The following is a 14,539-nucleotide window of genomic DNA, read 5'->3' as shown; positions in this document are numbered from 1 at the left end:
GGACAAGACACAACAGAAGCAGTGATAGTTGGCAGCACTGGTGCTGATAGGTGGCAGCAATCCCCGCAGCCTGGAGCAGCTGATCGGTGGTATTCTGGGAGGCAGATCCAACTACCAATCAGCCGCTCCTGCTAAATCAGGCTGTGCTGAAGTTGACCAGGAGGCAAATTGCTGGGAGGCAGAGGCAGAGGCAGATTTTTTTTCTTGTTTTACTCCCCAAAACCTAGGTGCATCTTATAGTCCAGGGCATCATATTGTCTGAAAAATATGGTTATTAAATTATTATTAAATTAATAACAACATGTAGATATATCCTGCAACTATAAGAGCTTTCCTTCTTTTCTGCCTTGGATTCTTCCATTCTTGGTGCATTTACAGTATTTTATGAAGAGTCCTTGCTCACTTTTCTGTACAAGGTTCAGGTATGATAGCATTAAGGTATAAAGAATTTTTAAGAGACTATGGCAGACTACAGGTAGTCCTCAACTTACAGCACTTCATTCAGTGATTGTTCAAATTACAAATTACATAAGTCACTGAAAAAGTGACTTATGACCATTTTTCACACTTACAACTATTGTAGCATCTCCATGGTCACATGACCAAAATTCAGATGTTTGGCAACTGACTCATATTTATGACGCTTGTAGTATTCTGGGGGTCATATGATCATCTTTTATGACTTTCTGCATGCAAAGTCAATGGGGAAGAAAGATTTATTTAACAACCATATTAATAATTTAACAACTACAGTGATTCACTTAACAACTGTGGCAAAAAAAGGTCATAGAATGGGGGGAAACTCAAAAAATTTGGGCTCAGTTGTAGTTATACAATTGAGGACTACCTGTACTTGGATTTGGGTATTTGTATTCATTGATTGATTCTATAAAACTAAAAATTAAGCCTGTTGTAAATTTATTATAGAGGCATTGATTAGGTATATAGAATTAGGTATGGTTCTATGCAAGTATATCCATGAATCAGTGCTTCTCATTTCCTGACATTTCCTGAAGAGCTTGATATGATGAGTGCACAGACTTCCCTAAAGATTGTGGATCGTAAATTTAAAATAATCACTTTTGTATATTGTCTTCATTTTCTTAATATGCAGTGTCTTCTTCAAGCACATATTTTCACGTATGTTCTTTTTTATGTTCATTGCTTTCTTCACAATTCAGTGTACATTCAATTCTCATCACCATACTCATACTCATCACTCATATAATATTTGAGCAGCCAGAGAGCTACTGTGTTCATCCTGTGGTCAATGGCTAAATGATCTGGAATTAGATAAGTTAGAAATGGAACCAGTGTCATGGTCAGATCATTTTCTCCTTCGCCTAGATTTTCGGACCGCTATCCACCACTGCAGGGAGACGGAGCCAATGCGTTGGTTCCGTCCCAGGCGCCTGATGGACCCGGAGAGGTTCCTGATGGAGCTTGGGCCGTTTCCTGAGGACCTGGCCCACGGCACGGCTGAAGAGCTAGTTGCGGCCTGGGAACGGGCCGCGGCTGGAGCTTTGGACCGTGTCGTGCCTTTGCGGCCTCTGACCTGGCGTAGATCTCGACCGGCCCCTTGGTTCTCTGAGGGGCTGAGGGAGATGAAACGCCGGAGAAGACGCCTAGAGAGTGTCTGGAGGTCCAGCCGCTCCGAAGCTGACCGAACACTAGTTAGATCCTATTCTAGGACCTACCTAGTGGCAATGAGGGAGGCGAGGCGTACCTACGCTTCCACCCTCATTGCGTCGGCAGATAACCGCCCGGCCGCCCTGTTTCGGGTTGCCCGCTCCCTCCTGCATCAGGAGGTGCGGGATGACCCGCTGCAGGGCCGTGCCGAGGAGTTTAGTGGTTATCTATACGACAAAATCGTTCAGCTCCAGGACGGCTTGGACCGAAATTGGGATGATCCAGGTGAGAGGGCGGAGTCATGTCTTGTGAATGTTGTTTGGGATGAGTTTGACCCTGTGACTCTCGAGGACGTGGACAGGTTGCTGGGGAGGCTGCATACTACGACATGTTTACTGGACCCGTGCACTTCCTGGTTGGTGCTGGCCTCCCGGGAAGTGACACGAGGCTGGCTCCAGGGGATTACCAACGCTTCTTTGTTGGAGGGAGTTTTCCCTGCCACCTTGAAGGAGGCGGTGGTGAGACCTCTCCTCAAGAAGCCTTCCCTGGACCCAGCTATTTTAGGTAATTACCGTCCGGTCTCCAACCTTCGCTTTATTGCGAAGGTTGTTGAGAGTGCTGTGGCACGGCAGCTACCCCAGTACCTGGATGAAGCTGTCTATCTAGGCCCGTTCCAGTCTGGCTTCCGACCCGGATACAGCACGGAGACAGCTTTGGTCGCGTTGGTGGATGATCTCTGGAGGGCCAGAGACAGGGGTCATTCCTCTGCCCTGGTCCTATTAGATCTCTCAGCGGCTTTCGATACCATCGACCATGGTATCCTGCTGCACCGGTTGGAGGGGTTGGGAGTGGGAAGCACCGTTTATCGGTGGTTCTCCTCCTATCTCTCCGATCGGTCGCAGACGGTGTTGACAGGGGGGCAGAGGTCGACCCCGAGACACCTCACTTGTGGGGTGCCGCAGGGGTCGATTCTCTTGCCCCTCCTGTTCAACATCTATATGAAGCTGTTGGGCGAGATCATCAGTGGCTTCGGGGTGAGATATCAGCTGTACGCTGATGATACTCAGCTGTACTTTTCCACCCCGGGCCACCCCAACGAAGCTGTCGAAGTGCTGTCCCGGTGTTTGGAAGCCGTACGGGTCTGGATGGGGAGGAACAGGCTCAAGCTCAATCCCTCCAAGACGGAGTGGCTGTGGATGCCGGCACCCCAATACAGTCAGCTGCAACCGCAGCTGACTGTTGGGGGCGAGTTATTGGCCCCAAAGGAGGGAGTGCGCAACTTGGGTGTTCTCCTGGATGCACGGCTGTCGCTTGAAGATCATGTGGCGGCCGTCTCCAGGAGAGCCTTTCACCAGGTTCGCCTGGTTCACCAGTTGCGCCCCTTCCTTGATCGGGATGCCCTATGCACAGTCACTCATGCTCTTGTTACCTCCCGCCTGGATTATTGCAATGCTCTCTACATGGGGCTCCCCTTGAGATGCACTCGGAGGCTTCAGTTGGTCCAGAATGCAGCTGCGCGGGTGATAGAGGGAGTCTCACGTAGCTCCCATGTGACACCTCTCCTGCGCAGACTGCACTGGCTTCCTGTTGCCTTTCGGGTGCATTTCAAGGTTTTGGTTACCACCTTTAAAGCGCTCCATGGCTTGGGACCTGGGTACTTACGGGACCGCCTGCTGTTACCTTTTGCCTCCCACCGACCCGTACGCTCCCATAGAGAGGGCCTTCTCAGGGTGCCGTCTGCCAGACAATGTCGGCTGGCGGCCCCCAGGGGAAGATCCTTCTCTGTGGGGGCCCCTACTCTTTGGAACGAACTTCCCCCTGGTTTACGACAAATACCTGACCTTCGGACTTTTTGCCGCGAACTGAAAACATATTTGTTTGTTCGTGCGGGGCTTTCTTAATTGTTTAGTTTATAATTTTAAATTTTTAGTTTTAACTGGGGTTTTTAGATGTTAATTATTTTAATTTCGGCCACACTGTGTAATGAGTTTTTTAATTTATTTTTTAATTGTATATTGTCTCTTTTTATCTTGGCTGTACACCGCCCTGAGTCCTTCGGGAGAAGGGCGGTTTATAAATCTAATAAAATAATAAATAATAATAATAATAATCCTTCACAATTCCAGATCATAGTTGAGAAAAACTGCAACATAGCACCCGTTCATACTAGCTGTTCTGGACATCAATACTAATGTACCTGGGCTTCAAAGAAGCAAATAATGCAGTTGTTTAAAGTAATATCAGAAGCTGTTCTGAGACCCTGAGTGTGACATTTATATTTCTCATCTTTCTTTTTTCAGGGATCATGATTTCAATATTTGTTCAGACTTTCCCAAACTATGGTGTTTAATGTTATAAAAGTTGCAGTCAATATTATTGTTAATGGTCTTCGAGTATGTAAATCAGGAACCACAGAGATTTCATGGAATTATATTCTTAGTGACATTTATATAAATTAGGATTGGTTATTATATTTATCAAAGTAGTAAAAGCTAGGAACACTTTTGAAAGTGGTGTATCAGCTGATAATTCAGTGTCATTGCTTAGTCACATAAATATATTTTGATGAGTTCAGTCTGAAATACTAATACGTTTATGCTATATTCAAGGAAAAAGAGAATAGAATATACTCTATTATTGTTTAAATTGCTCTTTATATTATTAATGATGCAGATATGCTTTAACAATATCTGCATATGATGTTTTTACAGGTTCAAAGTCCTACTTTACACCTCTGCAAATTAGATGGATCAAAGCCTAGTCATGCTACACCTGTTTTTACAAAGGTCTGTTTTCTCAACCAATATTTCAGCCTGAAACCATGTGATTATGGATAATTTAAAGCCTATAAGAATGGTAAAGAAATAGTGGGGGTTTTTTGGTCTGCCATTTCCCCAATGGGGTATTAAGAGCATTTTTAGGAATTATGGGGATTGACAGATGGCACTTCTGGAAGGCAACTGATTTAGAAGGGTGATTTATATTATGGAAAGAAATATTGGGATTTTTTTTCAGAAATAATTTTTTCTGTAATCTTAGCTACCACTACTTGCACTTTATAAGGTTGGATGGGCTAGTCTTGGACTGCATGCAGCTTTCTAGCATCTCAAGCTTTGGAAACTGAATATGGTAAAATTTGGTACACTTTAGTGCAATTTCCATATGTGGTACATTTTTTGCTTTTTTTCACAAAATTCAAGGGTTGGAACAAAAGTGGAAGACAAAATGCCCTAAATTGCACCCTTAAATATTCCACAAATCCTGAAAAAAAATCCCTAAATTAGGCTGCAAAATGGTTTCTGGACCTTAAGAGATTGAGATGAAAATGTGAAAGTTTTAGGATTCAAGTCATTCCATAACTACCTCTCTCCACCTTAAGAGCCCTCTCTTCATCTTTTTAACTAATTTTAACAGTATTTGATCTTCCTTGCCTCCTTCTAAATTTTTAATTTTTACATGCTGTTTTATTAACATTTTATTGTATAGTTCCTCTCTGAGGGAGATGGTGATTCAAAAATCTAAAAAATAAAACAGAGCCAGAATATTTAAAATTATTTCAACTTTTTCCATTTACTTTTTATTTTCCAAATTACCATTTTTGCATGTTTTTTTGAAAATATTGGATAGTCCATAAGTATTTATACATAAAATAATTGCTACCAGTGGAGAAGGTGCTATACAGATAACATGTTTTTTTTCATATATATTTTTTGCTTGATAAAGTCAAAGGTGGAAAACGTATTATAAAACACATGCATGTTGGGGTAGAGCATAGAGATGGCCTTGAAGATGGAATTGAGCTTCCATTCATTGGTTTTAGGCTGGAGAGAATGTGGAAAAACTTCAACATTGCTTTCCTTTAATTCTCTAAGTATAAGAGCAATTGGGAAGGGAAAGAATTTTCGTGAGATTTTAAAGATTTTTTAAAGTTATATATTATAACTTTATAGTATCCTGTATAATGTAACTCTGTTTCCTGATCTGATCTCCCTCAAAGCCTTATAGTTCCATATTTCTATTCTAGGACCTACCTAGTGGCAATGAGGGAGGCGAGGCGTTCCTACTCATTGCGTCGGCAGATAACCGCCCGGCCGCCCTGTTTCGGGTGGCCCGCTCCTTCCTGCATCAGGAGGTGCGGGGTGACCCGTTGCAGGGCCGTGCCGAGGAGTTTAGTGGTTATCTATACGACAAAATCGTTCAGTTCCGGGACGGCTTGGACTGAAATTGGGATGATCCAGGTGGGAGGGCGGAGTCGCGTCTTGTGGAGGTTATTTGGGATGAGTTTGATCCTGTGACTCTCGAGGATGTAGACAGGTTGCTGGGGAGGCTGCATACTACGACATGTTTACTGGACCCGTGCCCTTCCTGATTGGTACTGGCCTCCCGGGAAGTGACACGAGGCTGGCTCCAGGGGATTACTAACGCTTCTTTGCTGGAGGGAGTTTTCCCTGCTGCCTTGAAGGAGGCAGTGGTGAGACCCCTCCTCAAGAAGCCTTCCCTGGACCCAGCTATTTTAGGTAATTACCGTCCAGTCTCCAACCTTCGCTTCACTGCGAAGGTTGTAGAGAGTGCTGTGGCACGCCAGCTACCCCAGTACCTGGATGAAGCCGTCTATCTAGACCCGTGCCAGTCCGGTTTCCGACCCGGATACAGCACGGAGACAGCTTTGGTCGCGTTGGTGGATGATCTCTGGAGGGCCAGAGACAGGGGTCATTCCTCTGCCCTGGTCCTATTAGACCTCTCAGCGGCTTTTGATACCATCGACCATGGTATCCTGCTGCGCCGGTTGGAGGGGTTGGGAGTGGGAGGCACCGTTTATCGGTGGTTCTCCTCCTACCTCTCCGACCGGTCGCAGACGGTGTTGACAGGGGGGCAGAGGTCGACCGCGAGACACCTCACTTGTGGGGTGCCGCAGGGGTCGATTCTCTCGCCCCTCCTGTTCAACATCTATATGAAGCCGTTGGGTGAAATCATCAGTGGTTTTGGGGTGAGATATCAACTGTACGCTGATGATACTCAGCTGTACTTTTCCACCCCGGGCCACCCCAACGAAGCTGTCGAAGTGTTGTCCCGGTGTTTGGAAGCCGTATGGGTCTGGATGGGGAGGAACAGGCTCAAGCTCAATCCCTCCAAGACGGAGTGGCTGTGGATGCCGGCACCCCGATACAGTCAGCTGCAGCCGCAGCTGACTGTTGGGGGCGAGTTATTGGCCCCAAAGGAGGGAGTGCGCAACTTGGGTGTTCTCCTGGATGCACGGCTGTCGTTTGAAGATCATTTGGCGGCCGTCTCCAGGAGAGCCTTTCACCAGGTTCGCCTGGTTCGCCAGTTGCGTCCCTTCCTTGATCGGGATGCCCTATGCACAGTCACTCACGCTCTTGTCACCTCCCGCCTGGATTATTGCAATGCTCTCTACATGGGGCTCCCCTTGAGATGCACTCGGAGGCTTCAGTTGGTCCAGAATGCAGCTGTGCGGGTGATAGAGGGAGTCACACGTAGCTCCCATGTGACCACCTCTCCTGCGCAGACTGCACTGGCTTCCTGTTGCCTTTCGGGTGCATTTCAAGGTTCTGGTAACCACCTTTAAAGCGCTCCATGGCTTGGGACCTGGGTACTTACGGGACCGCCTTCTGTTACCTCATGCCTCCCACCGACCCGTACGCTCGCACAGAGAGGGCCTTCTCAGGGTGCCGTCCGCCAGACAATGTTGGCTGGCGGCCCCCAGAGGAAGATCCTTCTCTGTGGGGGCTCCCACTCTTTGGAATGAACTTCCCCCTGGTTTACGCCAAATACCTGACCTTCGGACTTTTCGCCACGAACTGAAAACATATCTGTTTGTTCGTGCGGGGCTTTCTTAAATTGTAGTTTTAAATTCTAAATTTCTCTCTGGTTTTAATTGGGGTTTTTTAGATTCTAAATTATTTTAATTTCGGCCACACTGTATAATAAGCTTTTTAATTGTATTTTAACTGTATATTGTTTCTCTTTACTTTGGCTGTACACCGCCCTGAGTCCTTCGGGAGAAGGGCGGTTTATAAATCTAATAAAATAAATAAATAAATAATATGGTAGATGATGGTTGTTTTGGATCTCCTATAAAGTTTCATAAAGGAACTACATCAACTCCATAGCAAAAAGCATTGTCTAGAAGTATACATTGTTATAAAGTAGTGCTTGTTTCTGCACATTAAAATGTCATTTTCTTGATATTAACTTAGGAAATATCTGTGTTTGATAGATGCCTAGATGCCTAGATAGATAGATAGATAGATAGATAGATAGATAGATAGATAGATAGATAGATAGATAGATAGACAGACAGACAGACAGACAGACAGACAGACAGACAGACAGACAGACAGACAAAGAGAGAGAGAGACAGACAAACAGACAGACTCGTGTTGTCACAGAGGCGTCACATATTAGGTCTTTTTTCCACTTTGCTAAACTGGGTGTGGCCAGCATGTGACACATTTGGCCCTCAAGCCACGAGTTTGACAGCCCTGATATAGTGTTGTGACCTAGGCCCAAGTAGGTAGTAGGAAACTCAGTCCATGAAAAAAACAAACTTTATTTGAACAGCTGAGAATTACTTCATTCCTAGCATAGTTCAACTAAATTAAAACAAATTCCTCCCAACACAAATTCCTCAGTCCTATCACAAACCTTGGTCCAAGGAGGCAAACTGTCGAAGAGCTTTCTTGGCAAACGTTTAGAAGTCACAAAAATAAATGCAAGATATAGACAAAGCAGAAGATGAAGCTACTAATGTTGTTTTCCGGCAAAGCCCAAATGCCGTTGCTGGTCTGTTTTAAGCCTTATGGGAGGGGCCAGTCATCTCTTGGCCCTACTCCCAGGTTGTCCTTTTTGCTTGAGCTGCTCTTGCCTTCTGGCAGCTCTTCTCATATGTGCATTAGGAACAGGCTCCTCCTGTTCCTCTGCCTCACTACTATCAGGCTCTGGAGGCTCTGGAGTCCGCACCTCACTTCCCGATGGCTCTGGCCTGACCTAAGCTTCATCGCTGTCCGACTCTGTTGCCAGCTCCACAGGCTGCTGGCGGACCACAACATATAGATAGAAATAGATAGGCAGGCAGGCAGGTTGATAAATTGACAGGTTGATAGGTAGATGAAATTTCCACAACAGTAAACATCTGATCACAGCATAACTTGATCATCACAAGGTTTATGCCAATACTGGGTCTGACTCTTTGTTTAGAAAAAGTATTCTTCTTTTCAAAGCCCAAGAGCAAGGTTTCTCAACCTCAGGAACTTTAAGATGTATGAATTTCAACTGGCTAGGAAATGTGTTTAAGACAAGACACAAGAGAAGAGATATATGTTGACCTAGACTTAAGACTAGTTCAGCAGCTCCCAACTTTTTGGGCATCGGGGACCAGTTCTGTAGAGTGAGATTTTTCTGTGAACCGGAGGGGGTATGGTTTTGTGTACTGCCCAGGGGTGAAATCCAGCAGGTTCTGGAGAACCAATAGCAGAAATTTTGAGCAGTTTGGAGAACCAGTAGCGGAAATTTTAAGTAGTTCAGAGAACTGGCAAATGCCACCACTGGCTGGACCCAGAATGGGGTGGGAATGGGGATTTTGCAGTATCCTTCCCCTGGAGTGGGGTGGGAATGGAGATTTTGCAGTATCTTTCCCCTGCCAAGCCCACCAAGACATGCTCACAGAACAGGTAATAAAAATTTTTGAATTTCACCACTGGTACTGCCTGTATCCTGCAGATGGAGCTTCACTTTTTTGCACAGTCTGGTTTCTGGCATGCCGTGGACTGGTGCTGGTCCCCAGCCCCTGGTCTAGTTTACTTGGAAATAAAAGCTGTACTATTCAAATAAATAATTGAAAAAATAATAACATAATAAATAATAAACAAGTAAAAGATTTCAGCAGCTGCTGTTAATTGCCTATGTTGGTATTATAGCTTGCCAATGTTAATATTACTTTTCCTGATAGACATGTCTGTCTGTATTTTCATTAGCTTATTTATATATCAAAATTTCAGGAACTTCAAAATTCAACAGCAAATGAAGGACAAGTAGTTGTACTTGAATGTAGAGTAAAAGGAGCACCTCCCTTACATGTTCTCTGGTTTCGTCAAGGGGTTGAAATTCATGATTCTCCAGACTTCCGAATTCTTCAGAAAAGTAAGTGCCGATTATTTTCCCATTGAACTAGACATGCAGTAAAAATGTGTAAATTTGAAATTATTATTGTTTTTAACTGTATTCTGAATTTGAAGTTCTAATTCTATAAAGCTTGTTACCTTTTGCATAGTAGCATTTCTAATGCACTTTATTCTTCCTGCTTCTCTTCCCTATCCTGGATTTGGATTTGGATGATGTCATAAACAGAACCACGTTCTACAGCAGAACCTGGTAAGCATCACATTTTTAAAAGTATTGATTTCTTGTGTTGTAGTTAAAACATTTTGTATAGGGCTAGTAATAGGCAACTGTTTTGGAGGCAGTATTTTCTTTATATGATCTTATAAATATTAGTTTCTTTGGGGGAATGAGGGTTAAACTGGCACATCTCTGGAGCTCATTCTTTCAAATAATAACTTTATAAGAATTACGGAAAATTAAAATACATATTACAGCAATATTACAGTTCATGGGATTTGTTGAATTGTCTGTTCCAATCCCCAAGGTGGGTCTAGAACAACTCACTGTGGCCAACGCCGCTGCCAATTTGCCACAACCAACTTCTCATGGCAAACTTGTTACAATACAGCTTGTCACAGCCAACTTGCCATGGGACAACTCACCACTGGTCAAGAGCTACACTAGTACTGAAGAAATGGTGGGATAAAATCATTAAAGAAAGGATGCAAAAGGAGGCATAAAATGAAATGTGAATGTCAAAAATTGAATTTCTGACCTGTCCTATGGTGAGATGATGGTGTTGAGTTGACAGTGGCGAGTTGCCCCATTCTGCCCCAAGGGTTTTTTTTTTAACTGACAGTATGTTTTAAAAACCTACAGTAATAAATAGGAAACAAGGTAATTGTTATTTATACCTCTCTGATACATGACATTTGTAACCTATCTCCTCAAAATCTCAGTTGACTACATGCTATCAGTATGGAATTAAAAGCAGAAGAAGGGGGGGTAGGAAGAAACTTTGGCGATTCAGGCAATTGAAAATCTTTGAAATGGATTTTTCTTGTCATTATTAAGTTCTATCGGCTTAATGTGTTTTACACTCCTTTCTTTGTCTAGACAGAACTCAGTCTGCAACACAAATCTCTGCAGACTGTTTGAGAAATTAATAGCCAGACAAATTACTTAAGGCCAACAACACAGTTTGTCAAATGACCTGTTTAGTACTATGTTATTTTGACATTTTGACATTGTGTTGATTGACTCCTTCAAAGTAAAGTTCCTTTTAGGAAGGAGAAAAATAGACCGACAGAATCATTTGCCAGCTGCTGATGCTTTGGCCATTACTCAGCTGTCTGGAAGCAGCCACAAAAATACTGAATCTCTTTAACACAATTGTATTTTGATATTTTTAAAGTATATTTGTAAAAATATTTTTTGATACCTCTTCCTTTTTTTGGTCAGTGATCACAGACTTGTTAAATATGAAAAGTTTTCAGAATACATTATTTCATTGGATTTATATTTTGAACATTCATACAGAAAAACCCTCTCCAACTTTTTATCAAACTTTGACTCTCTTTTGTTTCCATGGATCTAGAAAAGGCTTCTTAGCAAACAAAATCTATATATTAATTGCAAAAGGTGTTTAACCAGCTCTCTCTATAATTTTTATTGGCATATTAATATCACACTATTTACTTAGAATTCTGTAGTTGCTGATCAATATATTTTGGGAAATTAGTTGGGGAAAACTAGAGAAAGTCTTCTCATGCAGTTCTTTCCGAGTCTAAAGAACAAGTCAAGTTCTTGTTGGCCAGCATTCCATATTGCAGGAGAGACACAGAGTTACAGTGGAAGTCCTTAAACTGCAGGATACTTGTGGAGATAAATAACAAAAAAAGGGGGCGGGGGAGACTGCAGAATAGTATAAATACAATTGGCTAGCAATATTGTAGGATTCAAAAAGGAACTAAATCCTAAGCCTGGTAGATGATCATTTCAGACTTATTTCATATATTGTACAGGATTCCTTGGTCTAAATACCTCCTTGGCTGTGAAGGCTATATTGCCAAAAGTAGTGTGTAGGTGTAAATCAAAAAGATTTCATTCATTTTCTGATTAAGGATAATTCATGAAATTATTCTCCAGCATACAAATAAGTATACACATTTTGTTATGCTTATACCATATTCAAAACTTGGCATTTTTAAAACAGTCTGTGGATATTGCAAAACCTATTAAAAGTACTACAGTAATCCCGATTTCTTTACTGCAGCATTTTCCATTGTGATGTAAAAGCATATCTATGACTTATGTGAGTTGAATCCATTATATCTATTAAAAAAAGCCACCAGGTTGGGAAAGGAGTCTTATACTACTAAAAGGGTAATGCCATAATATGAAGTATTAGATATTTGGTTAGTATGTTGTATATATTCAGACAATTTGATTTGTTCAGTGAATCAGGCTTAATAAAACTATGTGGTAACATAGTAAAATTTAATAAAAAGCTAATAGAAATGTGATCAGTGCAAATAAGTTGTTGTTGCTGTGTTCAGATAAAGTGGGAATTTTCACTTACTATTTAATTCAGATTTTCTGCACTTCAGTAGAGTTAAAGAAGCTGTATTGTTTAGGTATGCAGTAATCATACCAATTCTACTTTATCAGCAAAGATGACTCAGAAGAAGTAAGAGAATTGTGGCATGTTTAGCAGATTTAGGTAATACATATTTTATTATTATTATTAATCAAATTTGTGTAGCCATCTAGGAGATACAATGGCTCAGCAGTTAAAGATACTGGGTTTGTCAACTAGAAAGTTGATAGCATGACAGGGTGAACTCTTGTCCGTGCCCCTAGCTCCTGCCTACCTAACAGTTTGAAAGCATGCACATGCGAGTAAATAAGTAGATGCTACTTCTGTGGGAAACTAACAGTGTTCCATGTGCCTTGGCATATAGTCATGCTGGCCACATGATCACAGAAATGTTTGCGTTTAATGTTGATTCTGTCAAATAAGAAATGAGCACTGTCCCCAATAGTCAGACATGATTGGACACAGGGGAAACCTTTATCTTTATCTAACTTTACCTTTACTTATCTCACCAAAAGCAACTCTGGCTGGCACACAACAATTGGATAAAAACCATAAATATAAAAATGACACATTAAAAAAATGTAAAAATCTACATTAAGAAATAAATAGTATAAAAACCTTATATTTCTGCACTTTCTTTTTTTTGTAGCATCAGCATAAGTTGCATTGGAATACAATTCATAGAATTCTTCTTTTTCTTTCTCAGTTACCTATTACATTGGCTGCCTCCAACTAATCTGATTCTATTTCTTTGTCTTTCTTTCAAACAGTTTCTTTCAAACAGTTGGATTTTAGTTCTTTCCTTTAGGAAGGGGAATAGTTCATCAAATCAGTGGGGCTGAAGAATTAATATGTTGCCTGATAAAGACCTCAGAAGTACAAAATAGCTTGGCAAGGTGAAGAAGTATTTTCAAGATAACAAAAGAGAGTTAGAATAGAAAGCTAATAAATAAGAATAGAAAATTCCCTAAATCAATCCCTGAAACAGAAGAATTTATTTTTTCCCTGATCTTTTTTTCAAATAATGGATTTTGCTCTTCCCTTGACTTTTGCATATCAGCTGACTTATTTAGAATCTCTTGCTTCCTTCTTTTTCCAGAAAAATTAGTTACTATTTTGAGAATAATTCTCTTGTAAAATTCAACTAGCTGTGACTAAAGGGGCTTCATTGTTTTAAATGAATAAGCCCAAATTGCTCTGAACATTATAATTCAATGCTCATCACATCACTGAGGCAGTTTTCTGCAGCCTGGTACCTTCAAGATAGATTATAGTTCCTATCAACGCACTTAGCATATTGTTGTTGTTGTTGTTAATCTTCAACTTGATTCACAGTCTGGGTCAGGAGTGAAATACTCCCGCTTTGGACTGGTTTGGCCGAACCAGTAGCAATGACAGCTGGTGGTTCGGAGAACCAGTGGTGATGGCAGCTCAAGGTTCCACCCATCTGCCCGATTGTCATTATTTCCTGGTTTTAACCAGGAAGTAACTTGTTTTTTACCCTCTGTGCATGCACAGAAGGATTTGCTCATGCATAGAGGGTTGGCGCACAGGGTGTGTGCACTTCTGAACCAGTAGGGAAGGTAAGTATATTTCACCCCTGGTCTGGGTCTGGTAAAAACTTAACAGTTTAAGTCCTATCCAAGGACCTAAGAGCTGTTAAGGTAGCATCTGAGTATATAAGCAGTTCCAAGTAGGGTGGTTTTTTTTGCAAAGTTAGGATATTCAGGTCTAATAAGTTCAAAATTTCCATCTATCTAAATAACTCCTATTACTATTGGTACATTGATTTCTTCCTCCATAGTCACTCAACTTCAATTTGCAAATCATGTTATTTTGTAATTTTTTCTAGCTGTTTCTCTTCAATTCATGAATCATCTAGTATTGCAATATCAATGAACCAGACTTTTTTCTTTTCCACAATAATGATGTCAGGCATGTTGTGGGTCAGATATCTATCTGTTTGGATCTGAAAGTCCCATAGCACCGTGACGGCGAACTGATGGCACGCATGCCACAGGTGGCACGCGGAGCCCTCTCTGCGGGCACGTGAGCCATCACCCAGCTCAGCTCCACTGCGCATGCACTCATGCTTCCCGCCGGCCAGCTGATTTTAGGGTCTGCCCTGCAAGCGGGAGACACATGGGGGGACCTACCTTTCTCCTCACTTTCTGCTGCCTGTACCTTCCCAGA

The 14,539-nt window shown here is 42.1% G+C and overlaps 1 protein-coding gene across 7 annotated transcripts in view; it reads left to right on the top strand.

Annotated features, from left to right (window-relative positions):
- The window catches only part of PALLD (palladin, cytoskeletal associated protein), a 567,705-nt gene that overhangs the window by 287,517 nt on the left and 265,649 nt on the right, over positions 1-14,539 (top strand). For all 7 annotated transcript variants that reach the window (XM_058192526.1, XM_058192524.1, XM_058192521.1 and 4 more), the window contains exons 6-8: positions 4,341-4,415; positions 9,645-9,786; positions 9,994-10,017. In XM_058192526.1, coding sequence (XP_058048509.1) covers positions 4,341-4,415; positions 9,645-9,786; positions 9,994-10,017 — 241 coding nt within the window. The remainder of the gene's footprint in view (positions 1-4,340; positions 4,416-9,644; positions 9,787-9,993; positions 10,018-14,539) is intronic.

This window comes from Ahaetulla prasina, chromosome 8 (assembly GCF_028640845.1).
Source record: "Ahaetulla prasina isolate Xishuangbanna chromosome 8, ASM2864084v1, whole genome shotgun sequence".
NCBI lineage: Eukaryota > Metazoa > Chordata > Lepidosauria > Squamata > Colubridae > Ahaetulla > Ahaetulla prasina.
Note: the sequence above shows the minus strand (reverse complement) of the source record. Positions and strands in the feature narration are given on the sequence as shown.